Below are 25,512 nucleotides of genomic sequence, written 5' to 3'. Positions count from 1 at the left end.
TGTTTCTCTTTGGCCTCAATCTGGGTCATTAGGCTGCAGTTTTGTCTTGAGGGCCACCAGAGTGGGGTACTGCTTAGCAACATGCTGGACAGCTCAGCTTTGTGCTTTGTCCCCAGCCAGGGGGGTGAGGGAGTGTATGAACGAGTGAGTGAGAGAGAAAAGAGAGAGTGTGTATGTGGGGGCAGGAAGCCCCCAATATTCAGATTCAATACTTATCTTTATTTGCTGGTGAAAGGTAAGCTTTTACTTCAGGAACTTATGAGAGAGCTATGAAGGGAGAAATACCTGTATGTATTGCAAAAACTTGCAGAAAGTCCCCTTTCCCTTCCCCATCAAAATACTTGGTGATTTTCTTGAATCTCTTGTTCCTTTATCAAAAAGAGAAACAATTATAATGACTAGGCCTTCAAAAAAAAAAAAAAGAATCAAAGAAATGGTCAAAGAAAGACAGGATTTGTTAGACTGAAAGGGTCGTAAAGTGCTGATCGGGGTGAATAAATAAGGAGGCTCCCTTTATGTATGTCCCAGTGAAACTTCAGAACATCAAAACTAAAGAGGAAATTCGGAAAGCTTTAGAAAGACCTTATTTTCCTAAAGAAGGTGTTTGAGTTAATCCCTCGGTAATACATTGTGTAAAGGATGGATTTAAAAATTGCCTCTTCTATTAAAAGAAAAAGGTAGCATGTGTGGCTCCCTTCCCTTCCCTCTCCAAGTCCCTGTGGATAATAGAAAATGTATTAGAAAGCAGATGCAAGAAAGAACACCATCTTTGGATCAGAAGTCCTGCGGTATCTCTGGAAGATAGGAAATAGATGGAAGGAATCCAGGTCAAAGACATATAGAATAGGAATGGTTCTGGGTGCTTCAGGCAACAGATAACAGGGCAGCCATCATGGTGGTTGGGCAACTGCATCTGGAACAGTTGGGCAGCTTTGACCTCTTCCTCTGGTTCCCTCGTGCTGAGTCATGGGCAGCAGCAGGCTTGAGCTGGAGGTACCTTATGTGGACAATGTCCAGAAGGAACTACAACCTTCAGCCTGAAATCAAGTTACTAACTCACACTCTTCCCATGTGGCCTGTCTTGTCCTTCCCTACAAGCTCTGGAGGGCACTATATTAAACAAATAACATAAAATACAAAGATGAGCATCCAACCATGAGTCACCAAACACTTTAGGAAACATCAATTCATTGAATAAGACACTGATTCAGCAAACCAAAGGGCTGTCACCACGAAAACAGCATTAATGGAGTAACAGGGATTGGACTTTCAAAGAAACAAAGTGGATATCCTCAGAGGAGTAAGAAGAGTTTATTCCATAAAATAAGAACAGGCATCTGTTTCAAGAGCCAAATAGACATTACATTAGAAATGAAATATTTAGTTGATATTTTAAAACAACTCATCAGTGGGATGGAAAGCAGGATGCACACAGCTGGAGAAGAAATTAATGAGCTGGAGGTTTGAATAAAGAAATAATTCAGAATGTAATACAAAAAGCCTTAGATTTAAGAGAATGAAACAAAGTTTAAAAAGACATGGAGGATAGACCTAGGAGTTTCAAAATCCATTTGCTTGGGTCTCTCAAAGGAGAGAAGAGAGAGAGAGTGGTTGAGGTGAGGAAGAGGCCAGGAAGGGAAGAAAAGAATCAAAGAAATGGTCAGAAATGAGTTATTGGATTACAAGCGTCCCCACAGTGCTGATCTTGATGAATAAATAAAGATGCTCCTTAGACATATTAGAGTGAACATTCAGGGTAAAGAGAAGATCTTGAAAGGCTTTACAGAGAAGGAAGATGGGATACTGTTTTCATTAGAGACATGAGGACTCTTCGCTGTCTTGAGGGGGTGGGGAGGGAATCCATCTTTGAGGAGAGACTTGGGTGGAAATAGAGTTAATATTGCAAAACAGTTTTACATTGTGAACATAAAACTGCATTCCTGTTGTTAGCAAACTCTTCCTGGTTGTTCAGGTTACATATTATCCTTGGAGAATGGTTCGGATTCTCTAAGATACGTGTGAGATATTGTTAGTCAAAGCAGAGTCTTTGAAATGCACAATCCTGGTTTGGAAGTTAGCCCTGAAAGGGCTTCATAGCCATCTGTATTTGCAGCCCCCTTTTTCTGCCTGGGGCCAAGACCTTGTTTACCACCCTGGAGGACACAGCTAGGACTAGAAGTGGCTGAGGTTTTCTTTCCAAATCCAGGGCTTTCCAATGGAATGGTTGACAGCTCTTCTTACCCGGATGGCTCTGTTTAGGCTGTTGATGGGGTAACAGGCTTGCCCACTTCCTACCCTGAGCAAAAAGAAATGCCATTTATCCTGGATAATCTTTTAAAGTAAGTAGGAAAGAACAGATGCTGAGTTTTAGTTCATATTAAGATTGAATTTGCGAGGGCCCCTGCTTATTGGTAACTTGATAACCTTGATTAACTGTCCGGGTCACTGGAGTCCTCACAGTACGTGTGGGTTTATAATGGAACAGTTAGCCCTGGAACATGGGCTCAGATTTCTTAGCAAAGGGCTCCTCGTGGAGAGGAATAATGACCAGTCTTACTATTTATGGGATTTCTCTCTTTATTTAGTTAAGAATAGCACATTTTATTGAATGAAGGAACTCCATGTTTCTATTATTTTTCATATTAACTCCCTAAACTTCTCTTGTGTGATTTTAGAGGCCAGAGCCCACCAGTTGCTGAATTTAACTTACTCCTGAAAGCTCACACTTTGGAAACGTATGGGGTGGATCCCCACCCATGCAAGGTAATGCCCCTCACTGCAGGTCGACATACAATGATTGTTTTGCCCAGAAAAGAGTTAATTGGTATGCAGGTCTGGAGGATCCCTTCTAGGATATTTCCACAGCCTGGCCCATCGCCCCTAATCATAAGGGACAACAGTGGGCTGCAGTCACATGTTTGGGTAGTAGATTTTCTCTCTTGGCCTCTTCTAATTGCTTGCTAATTCATTCATCCATCAAGTGGATGGTTTTCCTCCTGAGAAGTTATAGGATCCTAACAGGTTTATTTTCAAAGGCCATTGCCAGTAAGAATGCAGTCTTTCAAAATGGGTAAGTGGAAGGAAAAAAGAAAGATTTAAAATTCACATTAGGAGTACGTATTTGTTTTTCTTTTTTCCTTTTTCTCGAATTAATACTTGACAGCATTTTCCTCAAGTGGGAAACCCAGACCACCTGTGTCAGAATCACCTGGGCCCCACCCCAGGGCCACTGAATCAGAATCACTGGGGGTGCAGCTGGGGAATCTGCCTTTTAAACAAGCTCCCAAAGTGAGGCTCAAGTGCATGTTTTCCGGAAATGTTTTATGAAAACAGTGTTCTTTCCATATCCTAAACTATGCAGCAGTCAGACTCTAACCTGAATGCTAAACTAAGCGTTTATATCAGCCAGGCTCTTAAAGGTATGTTTTTGAGTCATACTAGGACATTTTTTTACCCAGATGGGACCAGCTAATAGTATTTGGTGAAGTCCTCGTGCTAGAGATGTAGCTCAGGCTGCTTATTAGAAGGACCTGGGAAGCTTCATAAACGCCTGTTGCCCAGTGCCATCAGGATCTGTGAGGGTGCAGCCCGGGCAGAGAACCAGTGGGGCCTATTTACAGTGGCATGTGCCTCTGCTGGCTCTGCCCACACAGTTATTTTAGAATAGTTGCCAGATGTCTCTTCCTGCTAATGGTATAAATCAGATTATTCCATTTAGTGAATTAGATTTTATCGACAGATTTGAGCCTCTCTCTCTGTTTTATTTATTACTTGGAGACTGACTTGGTTTTTGTTGTTGTTCCTTTGCCTTCCCTTCTTAATGCTTAGTTTTCCTGGTGGAGGCTGGAATCAAAGTAGGCATTTCCAGACATGTCTTTATATTTACATGGCCAGAAATCCTGTGTGGGATTGAGTCAGGTTAGATTAGACGCTCAGGGATTTGGTTTCAGGGCTAATGAAAACCAAGAACAGTTTTCCCACATTGTAGGGCAGATCTGAGAACTCAGGCAGCACCCGAACGCACTTGGAAGTAGACTAGTGGTTTGGGACTAATCTGTATTTTCCCAGGAGGTTCCTGGTGAGGCAGAAGGTCCATTCCTCAGACGGGAAAGCTATACATTCCTGGCCCTCGCCCAAATGTTAGGCGTACTACGGTTGGAAGTCCCATCTCAGAAGCTTAGTTTATTTCTACAGTCATTGTAATTAACCTGAAATTAACCCAGCGTGAGGATGAATAAGCATATCATTTATCCTTTATTTTATATTCCTTAATCCAAATATGTTTTTATGTCTTTTTTTTTTTTCAGGATTCAACAGGCACCACAACGTTTTTAGGATTCACTGCTGCAGGCTTTGTGGTATTTCAGGGAAATAAGAGAATCCATTTGATAAAATGGTGAGTAGTGAGTACTTCTTCGGAAAAAAATTGTTTAATCTTGTTTTTTTTTATTAATCTCGTTTTTCTTTCCCAGCCTTTGACTTTTTGCTTGGAAATGTCAGGTAGAATGCCTAGGATCCAATTCTCTGCCCTGGAACTTCTTATAAAGAGATTATTCATCTAAAAATGGAACCCAGTCTCAGTTGTCTTAGACCTTGGGTGTCCTGGGCTCGGGGGGCTCTGCCTTTGAAGAAAAGGTGTCCAGGATTGCTGGTGAGGAAACACTGGCCAGAGGGGTGACCACGGGCTAGGTCAGGGCAGGATAAATGTGCAAGTTCCCTTGAATGACTCAGGACCCCCTCTCTTCCACTCACTTCTTTCCATTCTCTTCTGTTGAATCCTCGCTCTAGACTCCCCCTTTGTAATCCAGTGTATCAGTGACGATGCTTTTTGCTTAAAGGAACAGGAATGTCTGCTCACAGTGGCTTACAAATGAGAGGACTGATTATCTCAAACAGCAAAAGTTCCAGAGGTCAGGCAGCCCCATGGTCCTCTAACTGAACTGCCTGACAACACCGTGAAAGACTTGGACCCCTCCATTCTCTTCTCTGCCATCCCAGGGTGGTGGGTTTTATCCCCAGGCTTGTGCTCATAAAATGGCCATGTGCGCAACTCTGGCCCTTACATCTTCACACAGCAACACTCCCTGAAGGAGAGCAGCCCCTTCCATGTGTCTCCTATTAAAACAAGGGTAACTTTTTCAGAAGCTCTGTAGGAGACTTCCTGTGTATCTCATTGGGCAGGATAGGGTCATATGCGCCCCCTTAAACTAATCCTTCCAAGAAGAAGAATTCCATGATGAGGTTGGTCAAATCAAGCTCCATCCTTTTGGGGCTGGGAAGAGCATCATCTGCATGAACAGTTGATCTAGAGGAAGAATAAAGTCTGGGTTGTGTCTGGAAGGACATGGGAGGATGGACCGGCAGTGCCCACTATGTCCAATCAAGGAACAAAGTAGCTTTAGTAGAGTGAAGAAGGCTGAACATTTTATGTGCATTGGAATATTGTAAGGGCTTAGTCTGGTTCATAGCTTCAGCGTGATTTGGTTCCCTCCCTGATGGTCCCTGACAGATTTGTCACCCAGTGTCTCCCTGAGTGGTGGGCTCACTCTTTTGGCCTGAGCCCTTGGGTCTGCAGTTCTTGATGGGCCAGTGGGCATCCATCCTCAGTCCTGGGTTTGAAATGCTCTTTTGCACTTACCTGAACCTCTGTTTCATGGTTCTGTTAGCTTCAGGATTTCTCTCAGCACTCTTTATCAAGTCCCCCCACCACCGCTTCTTGGCACACTCCTCTTAGCACCTGCCTTCCCTTCAACCCTTCTCTACTAGATTAGCATAGTCAGCTCATGTCCACTTTGCTCCCTACACCTTCTGCTCTTTTCTATGATCAGCCCTCTCTTTCTAAGAACGCTAATTTATCTAAGTATCTTCTCTTCCCACTCTATCACTGCCTTTATTCATGTCATACTTTCAGTTCCCATCTGTGCCCACTTATTCTCTTCCTCCACAATTACCATTCTCAAACTCTGCCTCTAATAAATCACTTAACTCTCTGTGTCTCAATGTACTCATCCATAAAATGGGCATCAGTTATAGCCGACTGCTTTATAGGAAAGAAAGGAGATGGGGGAGAAGCAGGTAGAATAGTGTGTGTGAGAGTGATTTGATTTGTGAACAAGGATGTTTTATGAATGTATAACATGGTGGAGTTACCAGTTTTCTTCCCCGTATTTTCAGTACCTGTAAAGAAGCTCCAATGTTAACCACACTTCGGTCCATTCCAGAATAAGTTCCCTAGTGATTTCTGCTGACTTTGGGGAGCATGGGCAATGCGGGCAGGGACTTCCCCATCCTCTCCTAGGACTACAAAAGGCTTGAGGATGCTGAAAGGTGTTTGATTCTCAGGTACTAGTCAACTTTGGAGTAGCTGGGTTAGAACCTGACATGTCTCACGTGCAGATGAATTGCAAGTCTCTCCCATTTGGGGCTTTAGTTTCTTCTTGGCTACACTGAAGAGTTGAGATGGACTGTCACCAGACCGTTAGTTTCTGGATTCTACCTCTTGGTGTTCCTGGTGGGGTGCTGATGTCATCCCCATCCCTTCCAGCCACGGCTTAGGCACATATTTGTAGCAGCCATGTACATGTTACTAAAATAAATTTTCTTCCCACGTTAAACCTAGTTTTGTTCTGTTTTGTTTTTGACATCCATTGAGCTTTGTCACTCTTGCAAATCCTCTCCACAGCTTAATATGACCTCACAATTCCTTTTCCCCCAGGAAAAGCACAGGGGCACACCTCACTGTCCTAGGAATTAGATCAAAGGAGTAAAAATAGAATTCCCTCCTCTCTTTACACGTGTCTCCTCACCAAGGAGTTGACCTTAGGTCTACATTTCAGTCAGATTTTAACTGAGCAGCTCCTTAAGAGGAAGCCTCAAGTCTTTTGACTACAGTTCGTCAAGTTGTCCTTAACGGTTTTGAGCATCTCAGTATCTAATACAATTATTCATTTATCAACAGGGAGAGCAGAAATGAAAACTTTGCATTGTGGTGTGTGTTTCTTGGAGATGGATGTGAAAGGTTACAGATACTGTGAATCCATACTGTTTCATTAACCGAATATGAAATAACTACATTCTTCCTATCTTGCAAAATGGGCTGACCAATTAACATTGTTCTGGTCATTAATGTTCATGAAACCCCTAGAGCTCCTTGGAGGAAAGGTGCAGCTTCACGGTAAAAACAATGGAATAAATAATTCTGAGCTGCCCACGGAGCCTCTCTTGGGAAGAAAATTGCTGTATCATTCACTTGGGGGCTCTTCGCCGCTCATTAGACCTTCAGCCATGATAACATCTCGTTTCATTGCAGTCTGCTTGGCATTTGTGAGTCAGGCGGATTCCATTGGGATAGCCAGGTACCTTGGTTAGCTGCTACTTTTTTTCTTCTCACCCAAAGAGATTTTCTTTTCTTAGGTCGGATGTCTGCAAATTGAAGTTTGAAGGGAAGACGTTTTATGTGATTGGCACCCAGAAGGAGGTCAGAAACTGTTTTTCTAGCTGTCTGTTGTTGTGTGTGCATGTGTGTGTGTGCAGGTGTGTATGTGCAGGAGAAGGAGTCAAGTGTAAACTGTGCCTTTAGTCATGTAGCCCCCAGAAGACCACGATGTTAATGTCTGTGATGATACTGGAAGTTTGGAGTTAAATAAACATCGGCTTTGCACATTTAAGAATAAATTCAGTGAGCAATGCTGTCCATATACCCCTGTGTAAAAATTAGACGGTGATAAACTTGAGAAATAGAAAATTGAACTTCCTCCTACCTCTGTAATTTGCCAGAATGATAAAACAAATGAATAATACTTAAAGATAGCTATCAGCCAGTGCTGGTTAGAGTTTTATAAACAGAGTCTGTAAGTCCAGGGAATCTTAAAATGTTAGTTGGCTTCATCATTTGGGAGGAGGCCATTACCGAAACGTTGAGCCTCAGAGCTAGGTCTGGAAGTTTCTGGATTTTCTTGATCCTAGTTTTTGGTTTAAGCACTAGATATTCAAGAATGGCAAATAAGTTTTTAAACTCATCCAACTCTGATTGAGAGTTAGGCAATGCTTGGAGTGTTGAGAAGGATTGTGAAGCTGTTCTTTATCAGAAACAGGGCCTGGATGGGTTCGTAATATCTGCAAAGGGTGAGGGAGGGGGGAGTACCATTTCAGGAACACTTCTAAGAACACAGTAATGCATCCGTTACTTCAGATCTGTTTGGTAAGTGGCAGGATGCAAATAGGTAACTTCTTGAAGGAAAAACATGAACAACATACACTGTGTTTAACATGCCCTTTCTTGTTTCGTTATTTTTTTATTAGAAAAAAGCCATGTTGGGGTTCCATACTTCAACACCAGCTGCCTGCAAACATCTTTGGAAGTGTGGGGTGGAGAACCAGGCCTTTTATAAGTAAGTAGCTTTTATTCATTTAATCATAGGTTTTAAAAGCACCCCTGGAACCCTTTATGTTTTGCAAACAGCTGCATATTCATTTTTTTTTAATATAGTCCTTTTCAGTATATTTAAGTGAATTATAAATGGGGTGCATTGTTCAGGGTGACTCCCAGCCACTGTTGACCTGATCAAGTCCTGAACTTTATTTTACGTTGGGTGTTTCCCATAGAGTTGCTGTGGGATTTTTTTTTTTTTTCTTTTGATATTGCTATTTCCATCCAGCCTGTCATGGGATCTTTTTTCGGTTCGTGTCTCCTCAGAAGCAGACCTTGCGAAGAGTTTTGTGCCAGTAGTTTCTTTGGGATGTGGTTACTGAACATACCAATAGGGGAGTGGAGGAGGGAGAAATAAGCAATTTAGGACACGTTATTGAGCAGTCACTACTGAGAGCAGCTGGGCTCAGCTCTGCTGGGGAACTCTTGTCAGACTGTAGAACGGGCCTCAAAGTTCTCCCACTGACCAGCAAGGAGGTTGGGCTGTTTATCTACTAATTCCCCATTCATTTTGGCTTAGAGACACTTACGAGGGCAGAGTTAATACTCTCTGAGCATGGGTTGAATGTGCTCTCAACACTAGAAAAGAAACCTTGGGCAGGGAGTCACACATGTTCATAGTAAGAAGGCCTCAGTATATAGAGATGAGAGCCAAAGGTTTGTGGGTGGAATGCCATCAGAGTCTAGGATTGTAGAAAGTCAGTGCTGGACAGGACTTCAGAAACCATCCATAAGGCTCTCAGCTTTCAAAAGAGGTTAAAGTTTAGGATTTTTCCATGAGTTCTAGCTTCTCCTCTTTGAGACCCTTGCTGACTGGAAGAACAGTGGTGATGGATGCAGTCAGGAACCTAGCCAGCCCCGCCTGGAGTATCAGCACCGCTCATCCCTGGAGCTCATCCAGGCGGCTTTTGCTCTATTTCCTGACTCCCTCCCCACTGAAATACTGTCTTTCTTATTAGACTTACCTGAAAATGCTGAATCTCTGAACGTCCTGGGCTTTGGCTGACAAGGACCATCAAGAGAATGAAGGCTGGAACAGTGTTTTTCAAACCCCTTTTCAGCCACAGAACTCTTTCCCTTAAACAGAAAGTGTAGGCAAAGCCTAATATGTAAAAAAGATAAAAATAGAGAAGCTGTGTTGTTGGTGGGGACCAGAACTGGGACTGGGAACTGGAGACCCTTCACTCATTGCTCACTGCTCCCCAGGAGGTTGGGTGACCAGTTGTGTGAGTTTGCCTGGGACTTTCCCAGGTTTAGAATGAGAGTCTGGTGTCCCAGGAGACCCCTACATCCTGGGCAGATCCTGTCAGGAGCATGAGATGATTCCCAAAATGCTGTGCTTCTTGGAAGGATGATACGTATCAATGAGACCTCAAGGCATCTGTGAGTCCCCTGCAGTGTTTGAGAACTGGTACACAAAGAACACCTGATGGCCTCTGAAAAATCAGCATGTCTAGACCTCTCCATCCACATGAGAGTGGAGAAAAGGAAAGGCAGGCAGTCTGGTGCTCTTAGTCTTTACTTGGAGCCTGCACATTTTTTTTGTTTTTGTTTTTAATCATTTTAAAATTTAGATAGGGCTTCCCTGGTGGCGCAGTGGTTGAGAGTCCGCCTGCCGATGCAGGGGACACGGGTTCATGCCCCGGTCCGGGAAGATCCCACAGGCCACGGAGCGGCTGGGCCCTTGAGCCATGGCCGCTGAGCCTGTGCGTCCGGAGCCTGTGCTCCACGGCGGGAGAGGCCACAACAGTGAGAGGCCCACGTACAGCCAAAAAATAAAAATAAATAAAAAATAAAAAAATTTAGATAATACTCATATACCATAAAATTAACCCTTTAAAGTATGCATTCAGTGGTTTTTAGTATAATTCACAAAGTTATGCATCCATCGCCACTATCTAATTACTTAGGACATTGAGTAGTTGTTTTTTTTTGCACACATATTGTTTTATCACGTGTGAGCAAGTCAGTTGGTATATGGAGTCAAATAAAGGTAAAAACAGAATTGAAAAGAGGGGGAAAAAGGGAAAAAAACCCACAATCGAAGGAATCCGTTTTGGGCATTTTGGGATACACTCATTATCTGGCAGCTAACAAAGTGGTCTGATAATTCTGTCATTGAATGGGCCAACTAGGCGTATCAAAGAAGCCACTTGCAATCATCTGTAGATGCTTCAGAACCCGGGGAGTGTAGCTGTGAGCACAGGTGGCACCCTATAGAGTTGGCCGAGTCCTTGCATCCACACCTCTGCTTTGGTTGGGACAGGCTACCCCATCTCTCCCATTAGGACTTCTAATCACTAATATTTGTACTGATCTGAGTTTTGCCCAAACCTTGTGTTCCTCCACTGTCCTATAACCATCCCTGTTCCTTAGGAAAGAGGAAAGATATAGCTCGTCCTGACCCAGCTGTGTGACCTTGGACCAGTGGCCGACCTCAGCCTTCTCATATGTAGAATGGAGGGAACTGGGGCTCAGGCATGGTTTGCTTGCATCACTGTGGCCTAGTGTTAAGGACCGTGGGCTTTAGAAGCCAAGAGGCTTGGGTTTGAATCTTGACTGTCGCTTACTAGCCGTGTGGCCTGGAACAAAACACTGAACACTTCGAGCCTCATATTTATTTTTCATGTGTAAAATGTGATTGGCAATCCCTGCCCTGCAGTGTTTAGTTCCGCCAGGCACACGGACCATCCATAAGTGGTAGCTGCTGCTATGACTCTGACAACTACCCCCTCCAGTAACAGTGAAAGTCTTCTGAGTGCCAGTTGGTTGCTGAGCCCAGTCACTTCTGAAGGGCTCTGATCCTGTGAAGCTCAGCAGTGGGCTCCTGCTTCCTCTCCTGCTCCGTCCCTTTCCCAGGCAGTGGTGTTGGCCCTGCTTCCAGCTGACCGGCACCGCGCCTTCATGGTTTCGGCTGGCAGAGCAAGGGCCCTGATCTTGTTTCCTGGGTTGGGGGTGGTTTGCCCCCTCCTTTGCACTTCACTTGCCATGACAACAGGGAGGCCCAGTGGCCAAGAATTCCCTAGTGTGCTTTTAACATATGACTATGGTGCTAGTTGTCAGCTGGCCCGGGGCCACTGATCAGGTTTGAAAGCCCTGACTCTGAGATTTGCTGCCTGGGAACGGAGCCCAGAAGCAGAAACTCTGATTCTCCTGCTCCAACCCCCAGAGGATCCCCAACACAGACTTAGATAGTCACCATCTCAGAGCTTCCTCTGTGCCGTGTGTTTTTAGGTGCTACCACCTAAAATGAGCACTGGAACATGCCATTTCTGGGCGCTGATTCCCTGAAAGCACACTGGATTCCCTGAACGGTTCAGTGGCTCCCTGGTGCTTCCATTTGATGAATCTTTATCTCACACTAGCTTTATGCCATGTCAGCGCTAGGCACTGAGGACACAGTGGAGGCTCAGATGAAACTCTCTGTTCCCAACTTTGTATGGAATTGTGTGCAGGACATAAAGGCAGTCCCTAATAAATTCCTTATCTGGAGTTAGTGTACATTTTGTCAGAGGAACAGTATTATACTTGGTTGCCAAGGACCCAGAGTATCTCCCTAAACGGACACCTCTCACACTTTAGTGAGCACGTGAATTACCCGGAGATGCTATTAGAATGTGGATTCTGGTTCAGTAGGTCTGAGTGGGGCCCAAGAGTCCATATTTCTAATAAGCTCCCCAGTGATGCTGAGCTGCAGGCCCATGGACATTTGAGTAATAAGGTTCTAAACCAGAGGTTCTCAGCCTGACTGCCTGTTAGAATCAGCTGGGGGAGCTTTTAAACAATACCAACGTGGACCCTACCCCTGACCCAATTAAACTAGAATCTGGGTCCTCACAAAACTGTGTACACGAGTGTTCATAGCAGCATTCTTCATAATAGCTAAACCAAATGCCCATCAACTGATAAAAGGATAAAGGAAAGTGGTATATCCATACAATGGACTATTATTCAGCCATAAAAGGAAGGAAGTACCTACTGACTCCTGCTACAACATGGATGAAACTTGAAAACATGATGCTAAAGAGTAGAGGAGATAAGGAGTGGAAGAAGGAAGGGACTGCCAGTGGGTACAGGGGGCTTCCTTTCGGGGTGATGAAAATGTTTTTCTGATGAATTTTTAACTTCATGCATTATACTGAAAACCACTGAAACATAAAATCTAAAAGGGTGAACTTTATGTTATGTGAATTATATTTCAATAAAGCTGTTATTTTAAAAATTCAGAATCTGGGATGAGGGGACTAGATGTTGGTAGTAATACACCTTTCCCAGGAGGTGTGAACCTGCAGCCTAGGGTTCAATGCTCTAATCCAGTGATTCGCAAAGTTAGGGTCCCTGGACCAGCTTCAGCATCCCCTGGGAACTTGTTAGAAAGGCAGATTCTTGGGCTCCAGCCCAGACTTACTGAATCAGAACCTTGTGTTTTCAAAAGCCTGCCAGGTGATCCTGATGCTTTCTGAAGTCTAAGAACCTGCATGGCTAAGGCACTATTTTAAAATACAGACAAGCCTGGGTTTGCAGCCTGGTTCCTCCAGCTTCTATGATGTGACCATTGTTAAGTGACTTCACCCTTCTCTATCTCAATTTCCTCATGTAAAAATGTGGATTGCTTCCTCCTAGGAGAGAACTGTGAGGATGAAATGAATTAGTGTATTTAAGATGCTTTGGACGGTGAATGGCCCCTAGTAGGGGCTCAATAATAACATATGTTGTTATTGCTCTGATTACTCCAGAAGCTGTAAACCATGGGAAAAAGGGAAGTTGTATTGTTAGTTCTAGAGGCGGCCTTTAGAGCACCACCCAGTGTGCTGACTTCCATCCCCAGCCCCTGTAGTAGCAGGTACCAGAGGAGAGAAGCTAGAGGCAGGGGTGAGTGGAGGCGTGTTCCTGCAGAGCTGTGCTGTGTGTGCATCGGATGATACTGACCCTCAGAGAACACTTTGCCTGTTCCAGGCACTGTCCGCATGTGTGCACACCTCACATATATTACCCCATTTAAAACACACCTTCAACGTCAGGAGTGGGCACAACTCCCTAGCGCCATGGAAGGGTACAGTGGTCTCTGGGTACAGTGGCTTTGTCCTGGCAGTTCTGGGGTGGGGGTGGTGGAGAGCTGTGACAGCAGAAAGGAAAGCAGTGATGAAGCCACCATGTGAATACACAGGTGTTGCCAAGTCATGTGCTGGTCAACTGGGGACTGGATTTCTCTGTGAGGTCAGATGTTTGAGCATAGTCAGTGCTCCTGTGCTGGAAGTTTGATGGGGAGTTGGAGGTGGAAGCGGGGAGAGGGCAGGCCTGGAAGAAGGTCGGAGGAGAGAGAATTGCTGTTTTCACTAGGTTGTGCCTTGATTGCCTTGGTTGGGAGGAAGACTTTTGCTCTGGGCTTGTTGATGGGAGAGCCTGGGAACAGAGAGCTGGAACAGGTCAGCTAGAGCTAGAGTTTAAGGGCTCTTTTATTGGCCTTCAGAGCGTTTGACATGGTTCCCGGGATTGGTCGTGGCTTAGAGGATTGGCTTTGGTAGCTCAATAGTGAGAAGGCAATACAGAGGTCTGGAGAGTGATAATGGGGGTGGGGGAAAGGGAGAGAGGGAGGGAAAGTATTATATAATGAGCAGGTAGTACTCTAGGTGTTTCATTTAATCTCATTTAACTCTCCTCAGAACACTATGAATTAGGTATTGTAATATCCTTACCCTTTAAAAAATTTATAGAGAAACTAAGGCTCAGAGAAGCAACATGACTTGACCAAGGTCACAGGATCAAAAGCAGGAAAGAACCTGGCCCCTTGTTTCTTCAGGTAAAATGCCACCTGGGGGTCATTCAAGGAGAATATGGGGACTCAGTTTCTCCAGTGCAAGTAGGCTGCCTTGGAATGACCTTGGAGTGTTTGATAAAAACACAAACTCCCAGACCCCTCTCCAGACCTGCCTTATGAGAATCTGTAGTGATGCAACCTGAGAGCTGGTATTCTTAACCCCTACTCCAGGGGCAGCCGATGCACAGCCAGGTTTGGAAGGACGGCTAGGTGCATGTCCTGTGACCCAGCCGCCTTCCTCTTGCCCCCGTGTATTTCCTTCCATCCTACTCTCTGTTTCTCAATTCCCAGGGGGTTTGTGGGGTTCAAGCTCTCAGAATAGATTCCCCTGTTAAAATTCCATTAAATATCTCAGCCCAAACATTATCGGGCATCTCCCTGGACATTTGGGAGGGTGTGGGTTTGGTGGTAATGCTCTCAGTAGAGTGTCTGTGAGCAAATGAAATCATGCAAATAATCATCAAGGGCACTCAGCTGCCAGGAAGAAGCCAACGCTTTTATCAGTCCTCTCGTCCTGAGCAGACAGCTATTCACTTTCTCTGCACAGCGTGCCTTCTGACCTGTTTTTCTTGAGCCACTCTGGGTTTGTGTGGTTGCGGTGGAGCACTGAGGCCACCCGCCAAGGGGCTGTTCTGGGTGTAAGGAGAAGAGAGTCGCCTCCACACGGGACTTGGAAGGGCAGGAGCTGAGGCTGAACGGGTGAGAGATAGAGCCGCCCACTGCTCTCCAGAAGAGCCCCCCTGTCACCGGAATTGCTTTGCTGTCCACACCCCTTTGAGCTTCTGGCATCTTCCATAAAATGGGCACAGAGTTGAGTCTGAATTTCAAAAACTGTAATTAAGACTCTTCCGGTGTGATGAATTGGGAGATTGGGATTGACATGTATACACTGATGTGTATAAAATGGATGACTAATAAGAAAAAAAATAAGAAAGACAAAAACAAACAAACAAAAAGACTCTTAGTAATCTTTTTAGCAGACTTCCTTGCCCCGAGGATCCTTAGGAACCTGGAATAATAACAGCAAAACAATAAGAAAAGCAGAAGCTGCTTTAGAATGTTTCTCCACCCTCCATCTCTGAGTACGTGGGAGCAACAGCCCTGCTGAGAAGATGGGGAGAGGCATCCCGTGACGGAACATGTGTCAGGCCCATGGCTGTCTAGGGCTAAGGTTGGAGGTGCGGGGAGCAGACAGGCCCAGAGCAGGCACATCCTCAGAGGACGAGGCACAGTGGTCGCTGCCCCACATTAGCCAGGCTTGCTGGGCCATTTTCTCCTCTTCACTGGGTATGGTCTGTAACCTGGCTTTGGCCAGCAGCCTGTCCTAGGTGTCCAGACCCCCTCCGGGGTGTGGATCTCATGTGCTCTGCTTGTCCTTAGGGCTCCCACATTGTCTTCTCTGGGGCCTGCCTTGACAGGAATCCCCTTCCCTGGGCTTGCGCCCTTCTTCCCCTGCCCATCTTGCTCTCTAGATGTATCCTTTGTAGCCAGGGCCCTTCTCTGTGGGTTCAGGCAGTTGGCAAGAGTGTTTCTGTGGCTTTCCATTGTTCTGACGACAAAGACCAAATCTTTAACAAGGTCAAGTCCTGCTACATTAGGGGGGAAAACGTGTGAGCCACTGTGTGTAAAACAACCGTAATAACAATACCGGGAAATGCACGTCAGATCATCTTAGCTCTCCAGTGCTCAGGCTCAGAGCTTTTGCCTACTGGGCTTTCTGCCTAGAACACTGCCACCACCCGCCCTGTTAACACCTTCCCTCCCTGGGTCTCGGCTCAAAGGTCCCTTCCTCAGGGCACCTTCTGTGGCCCCCAGACCAGATCGGCACCGTGTTCACCCCAACACTTTCGTTGCATCTTTTCCTTCAAACGTGCACCACAGCATGTAATTTACATCTGTTCACTAATTTATGGGGGTTTCTAGATGAATATCTAGGCCCTCTGGGCCTTACATTCCACAAATGCCAAGTCTGTGTCTTCCTGAGCTTAGCACAGGAATTAAGTGCTCTGTGCTCAGCTTCTGGGAAGTCCACGTTCTAGATTTTTTTTCAGTGTTTTTGTTTTGTTCTTATTTACGGGAAGGGCTCAGAGGTGCTGAATCAGTGCTTGGCTGGGCCTCTGTTCCTTGTGTTTCTTAGTCATCGACCAACACGGGTTCTTTTTCTTTTTGGCCTCGCGGCACAGCATACGGGATCTAGTTCCCTGATCAGGGATCAAACCCACGCCCCCTGCAGTGGAAGCGCGGAGTCTTAACCACTGGACCACCAGGGAAGTCCCAGCGAGGGTTCTTTTAAAGGGCACTAGGTCGTGGTGACTTAACCCTTTTTTTTTTTTTTTTGCGGTATGCGGGCCTCTCACTGTTGTGGCCTCTCCCGTTGCGGAGCACAGGCTCCGGACACGCAGGCCCAGCGGCCATGGCTCACGGGCCCAGCCGCTCCGCGGCATGTGGGATCTTCCCAGACCAGGGCACGAACCCGTGTCCCCTGCATCGGCAGGCGGACTCGCAACCACTGCGCCACCAGGGAAGCCCTTAACCCTTCTTAATACTCAGAAGCCAGTGACCGTTTCCATGGTGACATGGGCCCCTGGTGCCATCTCCTAGAAAATACACAATAGGTGGGTTCTGTGTGACACGGTGAGTGACCTGCGTCACCAGGAAGCTGTTTCCTGCTGCAGTTGGTACAGGTACAGGCAAGAAGGTCCGTGCAGCAAGGAATTTAATGGTGCCCTGTGACCCAGCCCACCCTCTCTGTATCGCTCAGGCAGAAACTGGGAAAGAATTCCTCTGACCATCAATATTACCTGGTCCTTTTTGCAGGTCGTGACCCAGTAATAGATTACGAGACCCAATGTGTGGGTCATCAGCAGCATATAAAAGAAGGAGAAAAGATCGCATAGAAAAAATCAGATTGCAATACACATGGTGAAAGTAACTTTTCTTTCAGGCGTGTGTGTGTGTGTACGCACGCGCACTGAGTCATACAGTAAAATGTATTTCTTTCTTGGTGGTCAAAATATCCAATTACCACGCTCTATGGCATGTTCTGCTTGGACTTTCCAGTGTCACTGCCACCTCTCCTCTGCTTTCTCTTACAGGTATGCAAAATCCAGTCAGATCAAGACTGTGTCAAGCAGCAAGATATTTTTTAAAGGAAGCAGATTTCGATATAGGTGGGTACCCATGCTTCCATTTCGATGATGGGGCTGGGTTGGGGCAGCCATTTGCGTTGGAATATGATACTTATAAATCAGTGCACTTTGGCCTGTACCCGTTTGGGTCCTCCCTTTCCACTCCACTCATTTCTTATGCCCACAGGACCCCTTAAACTCTATAGTAATGTTCCCTCGTGGAGGAGGAGAAGGCACGGATTCCTAGAGCTGGGTCAGACCACTGTGAAGTAAAAAAAAAAAAAAAAAAAAGTGTGCACCCCCTCCCCTTCCACTCTGAGTGTCTGTGCACAGACACTGTGTTTCTGTCTTTTGCAGTGGCAAAGTTGCCAAAGAGGTGGTGGAGGCAAGCTCCAAAATCCAGAGGGAGCCTCCAGAGGTGCACAGGTGAGTGGAGTGGTCCCCAGGGTGCCGGGAGATTTCTGGGGTGGACAGGATGTAAAGGCTGGCTCCGCCAAATCCACTCTAACAAGAAGGAGAGTAAGGACACCAGCTGCCTGGCCCTATGCCATTATCAGACCCTGATTCCTGGCATGGCACTCTCACCATCCCCCATATCTCACTCAGACAGATTTGGCTGGGCTCCATTCTGAGTTACTTGCTCTGTGTGGAGTCACTGCCCTGATTCAGCCTGCAGGGTCACGGGAACAAGCGGGAAGTGTGTGAGGCACGGGTGGCTGGGTTATCTCCTGGCTGAGTCCATTGTCATGTCCTCTTAGAACTGCTCTCTCTTCCGGCCTCTGTTCATCAGACGTGGCCAGTTCCCATTGGCCCAACTCCTTCTAGGCTATGTCACACGAGGGGGTGGGGTACTCATCTCTCATTGGACCCTTTAGTCCCAAAAGCCACTTAGAGGAATGACGAACTTAGTCATTAGTGGGTCAAGGGTACGCTTCTACATTAACATGGCAATGTATGTAATTCTTAGGAATGAAATATTCTCTTGATCATGTTGTACTTCTTACCACCACAGTTTACACAAATCATTGTACATCTTAAACTTCAAACATGCTAAATATCTAAAGCAGAACATTCTTATCCTGATGTTCCCCCTTCTGAAGGCAAGATCATCATAAGATATATTCTTTAGGAAGTTCCCACACAGTGGTGGGCACCGGTCTCTCCTTCCCCATCTTTGAACTTGGAGTCTTCCTATGCTCAGATATGCCCAGTCTCCTCTATCTCCAAGGTGACCCAGTGAACAGGGTACCTCTCACCTTGTCCTTGGGGCTATCAGGCAGGAGGAGGCCTTGATCTCTCAGAAGTGCAGCTAAGCCAGCCAGTGTGGGCATCCAGACAGTGGAGCAGGCCAGCGTGGGCTCCCACACAGGGGAGCAGGACTTCAGTCAGCATGGAATCTTGTGCAGATGTGTACAGAGAATAATTCATCCCTGGCTTTGGGTGCCCCAGTGGAAAGCTGTCACGTACAAGTCTGCAAAGCAGTGTCTCCTGCTTTGAGAAGCAGGAGAAAACTGTGGGCAAGGGAATTTGGAGCGCCTTGGCTGGGACACCCTGGTGCAATACCTGTGGAAGTCTTAGAGCTTACTACCTGTTGATGACAATAGTCATTTTTTAATAGTCTTTTTATAACCCCTCCTCTGCCTCAGATTGTGGTTACTCAGTGCAGCAGAAACAAAAAAGAAGAAATAATTGAACATATCATTTAAATGTTTCCAGAATCTTTGGTCTAGAATGACCTCAGGGATGACTCAGTTTAATGATTCTATTTTACAGATAAGGGGACTTGAGTCTCAGAGAAGTTAAATGATTTAGCTGAGGTCATAAATATTTTGGTGGCAGAACTAAGCCTAGAACTGCAGTGTCCTGCTTCTGAGTCCTATATCCTCTTTTCTGTGTTGCATCTGCCACCCTGAAAGCCTCTGCATTCTCCTAGAAGCTGGGGGGCAGACCTACCCCAGGGGCTCAGCTTGGTTTTATTCTTCCTGCTTGAAGCTTGAGTGTTTGATCTTAAAATAAAAAGAAATACTCGATTCTGGGGAGTCCCCTTAATGGCACAAACACAAAGTAGGAAAATGTTTTTAACAATATACTTTCAGGGGGCTTCCCTGGTGGCGCAGTAGTTGAGAGTCCGCCTGTCGATGCAGGGGACACGGGTTCGTGCCCTGGTCCGGGAAGATCCCACATGCAGCGGAGCGGCTGGGCCCGTGAGCCATGGCCACTGGGCCTGTGTGTCTGGAGCCTGTGCTCCGCAACGGGAGAGGCCATTACAGTGAGAGGCCCGTGTACCGCAAAAAAAAACCAATATGCTTTCAGAGAGACATATTCCAAATATGCAGAGCTTTCCAAAAGCCCATAGTCACCATCGATGGATGATGGTTAATGAGATCAGAGAAGAATTTTTTAAAATACTTCTCTTTTAAATTTATGTTTGCACAATTTATGGGAATTAAGGCTTCCTAGGTCAAGGCTTCTCAAACTGTAGCTTGAACAGGGATCACCTGGGGATCCTGTTAAAATCAGATTCTGATTCATGAATCTGGCATTTCTAATGCTCTCCCAGATGATGGCCACGTGGCTAGTTCATGGTTTGCACCTTGAATAGCCAGGCTCTAGATAACTGCTGGGGGAGGGGGTGAAGGGAGCAGATTGGCCCTAGTGAAAAGATTTTTCCTGGAGTGGACTGAACCACCAGAGTGGATGGGAAATGAAGCATCCATCAATTTATAGTTTTTCTTTTCTGGAATTTTCTAAAATCTCCCAGGATATTACTGCAAACAAGGCTCTATAGGCCCATTCGACACCGGTTCACATGTTCTTTCTTGCTCTTCCTCTACCCGGTTTTACCTGTTTGTGAAAGCCTATTGAGTTCACATCCTCTGGATGCCTCTCTGGTCCTCAGTTCTTTGGCAGTATCTCTCAAATCTCTGACATTACAAGGAAGAATTTGTTTAAAGTAATAATACAGAGTAAGCTCTGGGAGGACGAAGCTTGTGCCTATCTTGGTTATCTCCATCTTACCCATCAATTAACACAGTGCTTGGCTATAGTAGGAGGTCAGTAGATATTTGCTGAATGGATGTATGCACTAGGAGTGTGAGATGACAGCTTCACATCTGTAATTTTCTGAGACTTGAGATCTGTCCGTGGTGCTGCCCTGGGGACCTCGCCCTCCCAAGAGGCAGCACTGTGGTCAGAGCCACAGTGACGTGTGTCACTTTCAGTAGCAACTTCTTGTTCCTTCCCAGTAGCTGGTTGCATGGTAGGAAATGTTTCTCTTACACAATTATCATATTTTCGAATTGTTTTGACTTCTTTGATGTGGCTCAAAAGTGAGAGTATAGTAATGAGCTCTCTTTATCTGGCAGTGCTCAGAGAGGCCTGCTAGTCTAGAATGGTGATGGTAAGACTTCAGTTATCTCTCCTCTCACTTGAGATTCTCCACGTCAAAGGATAGCCAGTTCATGGACTCCTACTCCTGCTGAGATGTGTGTGACACAGAGAAACACACACAGACTAAGAACACTGTCTTGGGGTTTTTCTTTTTTTCAAAAAGAGAAGAAGCTCACTCTCGTGTTAGCTCATTGAACTTTGCTGATGACAGGATCCCCAAGTGGAACCCTATCGGCTGGCTACTTGGTGAGAATCACCTGCCCATTCCAAGGCCCAGTGAGGCGGAGGACTGTAGCTCTGAGAGTTCAGGGTCGGCTCTTTAAGCCTCCTGGGCATAGAGCCACCACCAAGGGACATCCAGAAACAGCACTTGTACCTGAAATGAGCACCCATCTAGGAGTCATGAATGGGTCTAATCTTGGCTGTGTTGCTATGTCTTGCATAAGTCACTTAACTTCTCGGACCATCAGTCTGTTCATCTATAAAAGGAGATTCTTATATCTTTCCCCGACTTCTAGGTTTTGTTATGACCATTAAGATAAAGGGTATTAAAATTATAAAGTACCATAAAAATGTGAGGTGGTGATATTATTATTATTATCTCTCATCCAAAAATGGGAAGATAGAATCTGACAGACACGTTCACATTGAAGTCTCTTCAGATGGAGTTTTTTACTCACAGGCCAGCAGCACTTCCTTTCATTCCGAGGAGTGGTTGCAGTAACTCCACTAGCCTCGTATTTGTTGCTCGATTTTATGCCACCATTTCTTGAAGCCAGTCTTAGAATTGAAGCCAGTTTTGGAATATACCTGCAGTTGCCGAAGGAAACCTTTCTACTCAGTAGAATCCTTAACGGCAGTTTCGCTCAGAAACTGTCCTATGCCAGGAGTGCACATGAGTGGGCTGCAAAGCGGGTCAGGCATTTTGGCCGAGTCGGCTGGTGCCTGGACTCCGAGAGCGGGGGAACACAGCACGGACCCTCACCTGACAGGGAGCAAAAGAGCCTCCATAAAGGCTCGCTAAGGGTCCCTCCCTGCTGTGATATACATAGTAATTTCTGGGGGAGGGGAACAATGGAAAATGAGCTTTTCAGAGGTCAGAAAACTACATAGTCCACACAGACATGGCAACATGTGCTTTGCAGAACTAGGCACAGTGATGAAGGCCACAGGGCTAATGGAAATCCCATGAAAAGCTCAGACAAATGAGAACCCTTCACAATAAAAGAAGTCATTGCTCATGGTGAATTTTAATCCCCCCTTGTTATTCCTTCCTTCCTTTCTTCCCCCTGCAAGGAATCCCCACCTCCACTTCTTTCCCTGTAAACCCACCACCCCTGCCAGGACGCTGACATCACCTTCCCTGGGAGGTCTTTCCTGGCTCTCCCCTCACTCACAGCAGGATCACATGCCCCTCTCTGGTGCTCCCCTGGGACCTCGGCCGTCAGTCAGTCTCTTCCATGAGATGTGTGCTTTTCCGGCTGTGGCTGTAGCACATTAATGAGTCATGAAGTGAAAATAGTGGTCAAGACCAGCACTTTAAATGAAATTAAATAGAATGGAAAGTAAAACATAGTGGCTCACACATAGCAAGAGTTACCGTTGTTGCATGAAACATTCTCTTTAGCTGTGTGTGCACTTGCGGGTGTGTGTGTGTGTGTGTACAGAGATATGATACCAAATGTAGTTTCTAATGTGAGTCTTGATCAAAAAAGTTTGAAAGTCATGGTTCTAGAGAGTAAGTTATTTAAGGTGAGGACCATGATTTCCCAGAACAATACATACATACCAGCTGCAAAATAAATGGTTGTAGAATGAAGAAAAGAACTCCATGGTTAAGCAAGTCCTTATAAATTTCCTTTCCAGTCAGTGGCAGCTGGTGGTGGGGGGGGGCGGCTTTTAACTCTAGATGCTAACAGCTTCTTTCCTGTCCAGCTCCTATGCCCAACAGAAATGCCTGGGCTGTAAGGTGGTCCCATCAACTGGCCTGGAGAACACCTGTGACAGTCTGAAATGGCAACTTAATGCCAAGTTTACTTCAGTTTCAAACTGAACACCCCTTAACAAGATGCCAAGGGAGGTGCTATAAGGCACATGAGAATGGATAGGTCAGTCTCTGCCCTTAAGTTGCTTTATCAAGGTGGGGCTGATTAGTACCCCAATAATTACAGGGCGACAGAGGTGACAAATGTGACAGGTTGTGAAAGAAGGGACAGTAGTGTGAGAAGGAAGGGGGAGAGGGAGTTCGTTGTGAAGGCAATCCAGGAGGGCTTCAAGAAGAAGGAGACATTTGACATCATCTTTGAAGGATGGGTTGGTTTGGGTTTTGACAGGAGACATGGGGATGGGAAGGGTGCTGAAACACCCACCAGAGGTACCCCACGTCCCTGTCTGTCAGGGCAGACAGTGTAAATGGGCTTCCTGGCTATCAGCCAGTAGGCTTGACGAGACACCTTTCCTTGCCATCTACTGCCCATTGAGCTACTGACATACGTGTGCTCCTTTCAGAAGGAGAAAGTGGAGCTGAGTTCTGTGTTTGGTTCATGAGTGGGGTGTGAATTTGAATGGGAATATTAAGCATCGATATTAAATGTTGGACATCCAACTCATGGCTGTGGAAAGCCTGTGGCATCTGCCTGGCAGAGTTTTTTTGTTTTTGTGTTTGTTTGGTGGTTGTTAAATTACTTTGAGCCATGCCCTTCATTCACTTTTCTGCATATGTAGTTCAGTGATACCTGCCTCTTGTGTATCTTTGTTGCCCATGTCTTTTCTCAATGCCTTGTCTTGTCACATAGCATGTCCAAGTCTGACGATATGTGGAGAAATACGTTTTCTTTCACTGTGTTGCGTTAGAACACATGGACATTATACCACGTATCAAGACCTTAAGGATAACAAGGGCTGTGTGTCTTAAGTGCTGTGTCATCTTTACCGCTGGCCTAATGCACTGTGTGAGTCTATGGGCAGTTCCCAGCTCGGGTAGCCAACTGAGATGGAAGGGCCGGTGTTCCCAATTGAAACCAGTTCCCTCCGGCTTGTGTCTGTTTTCAGAACCAACATTACTCAGAGCCGCAGTTCCCACTCCTTGAACAAACAACTCATCATTAACATGGAGCCCCTGCAGCCCCTGCGGCCGTCCCCCAGCGAGCAGGAAGAGGAACTTCCACTGGGTGAGGGTAAGTACACTTCCTTCCAGAGCCTGGCATTGCAGGCTTACCCTGGGGGAATGAGGGAGGCACCAACCCTGGGTACCTTGGGTAATGGGTTGGGGTAGGGGTCAGAGTGAGTCATAAGCTGTGTTTTTAGTAATTAAACTCTTCAGAGCTGGAAGACTGCATTATATTGAGAGTTCTATCAGTTTCTCCTGGAGAGAGTTCACTGGTACAAAGCGTTCCAAAACTTACAAGTTAAAGCAGTAGTGGTGTTAGACCCGTACTATCCAATATGGTAGCCATTAGCCATGTGTAGCTATTTAAAATTAATTTTAAGTTAATTAAAATTAAAAATTCAGCTCCTCAGCCACATTAGCTAGATTTCCAATGCTCAACAGTCACATGTGGCTAATGGCTACCATCTTGGACAGCTCAGACCAAGAACATTCCCATCATTACAGAAAATTCTATTAGATGGTGATGTGTTTGACTATAATCACAATTAAATTAGTGGTTGTAACGAATTCTCCACAAACATCTCTACACTGGTCATCCCCTTTCTGCCTCACTATTTCTGTGTCCCTTAATAAGAATTCCCTTTTCCACAGGGCCTTGTCTGACAGTTTTGATACAAGCTAAAATATATACGGTCCATTTCAGCCCCAAAGTTGTTATATTTGTAAAGGCTATAACATGTGTGCTTCTAGGCTTCTTTTTTTGCTGTTCAGGGCTTTCCTTCAGGGAAGAATCTTACCACACTGCTTACCGCATATACCTGGTGAGGCAAATACCACTCTCATTAATTTCAAAGTAAATTTTTAAAAATTCACATAAAATACAATTATTGGAACCTTGAACCCAAACATAACATGCTTTCCTTAAATTTATGTGATTTTAATTTCATCATTTAAAATCTGGGTACTGGGCAGTTTCAAGAAGGTGGGTCACTGTGTCCCCGAGAGATCACCTTTACCTGCAGCTTTAAGTCAAGAATCCCTTCCACAGGGGAAAACTCTTCAGCCCATAATAAGATATGGCTTAGGATGCACATATCCTTGGGAGAGGTCACAGCAGCTGATTCGCACTGAAGCATAAGGGGTTTCCTGAAAGGAAACTTGAATGGTTGGAAGGAGGACTGGGCAATGGGATGCCATAAATTTCATGGGTGGAAGGAAAATGTGCAAGATACGAAGGATGGGGTCTCAGGAGACACCTTTATCCCCAGCTCAGCCACGGGATGATGATAACCAGAACGATCTTGTGATAATCGCCTTTATGCTCTGTCTCAACAACCAACTCCGTAAGCTCCATGCTAAATTAAATTTCTTAGCCCAGGGGTCCCTGGGTCCATGTTGCTTGTCTACATGTTTCAGCACCTTCTCCGTTTTTGTATGTTCCTCAAAGTGCAATGAAAGCAGCTTTTGTTTCTGATCACTAGTGATTTTCTGGGATTCCTCCCATATGTCTGGAAGTTGGTTTGAGTGGAAATCATTTTTTCTGGAGGTCAGGATTAACCCAAGTTTGAATGAAGGAGGATATGGCTAATGGAGAAGAGGAGGGGAAGATAGATAACCCAAGCTTAGGATTGTGACTTTG

At 45.6% G+C, this 25,512-nt stretch overlaps 1 protein-coding gene across 7 annotated transcripts in view; it reads left to right on the top strand.

Moving 5' to 3' along the window:
* The window catches only part of FRMD3 (FERM domain containing 3), a 314,195-nt gene that overhangs the window by 231,856 nt on the left and 56,827 nt on the right, over nucleotides 1-25,512 (top strand). For all 7 annotated transcript variants that reach the window (XM_060301068.2, XM_060301071.2, XM_030832772.3 and 4 more), the window contains 7 exons: nucleotides 2,676-2,763; nucleotides 4,308-4,396; nucleotides 7,414-7,477; nucleotides 8,302-8,390; nucleotides 17,342-17,416; nucleotides 17,732-17,800; nucleotides 23,816-23,940. In XM_060301068.2, coding sequence (XP_060157051.1) covers nucleotides 2,676-2,763; nucleotides 4,308-4,396; nucleotides 7,414-7,477; nucleotides 8,302-8,390; nucleotides 17,342-17,416; nucleotides 17,732-17,800; nucleotides 23,816-23,940 — 599 coding nt within the window. The remainder of the gene's footprint in view (nucleotides 1-2,675; nucleotides 2,764-4,307; nucleotides 4,397-7,413; nucleotides 7,478-8,301; nucleotides 8,391-17,341; nucleotides 17,417-17,731; nucleotides 17,801-23,815; nucleotides 23,941-25,512) is intronic.

The sequence above is a fragment of the Globicephala melas genome, chromosome 6 (assembly GCF_963455315.2).
Source record: "Globicephala melas chromosome 6, mGloMel1.2, whole genome shotgun sequence".
NCBI classification, from domain to species: Eukaryota; Metazoa; Chordata; class Mammalia; order Artiodactyla; family Delphinidae; genus Globicephala; species Globicephala melas.
The sequence above is the reverse complement of the archived record's forward strand: the minus strand, read 5'-3'. Positions and strand labels throughout refer to the sequence as shown.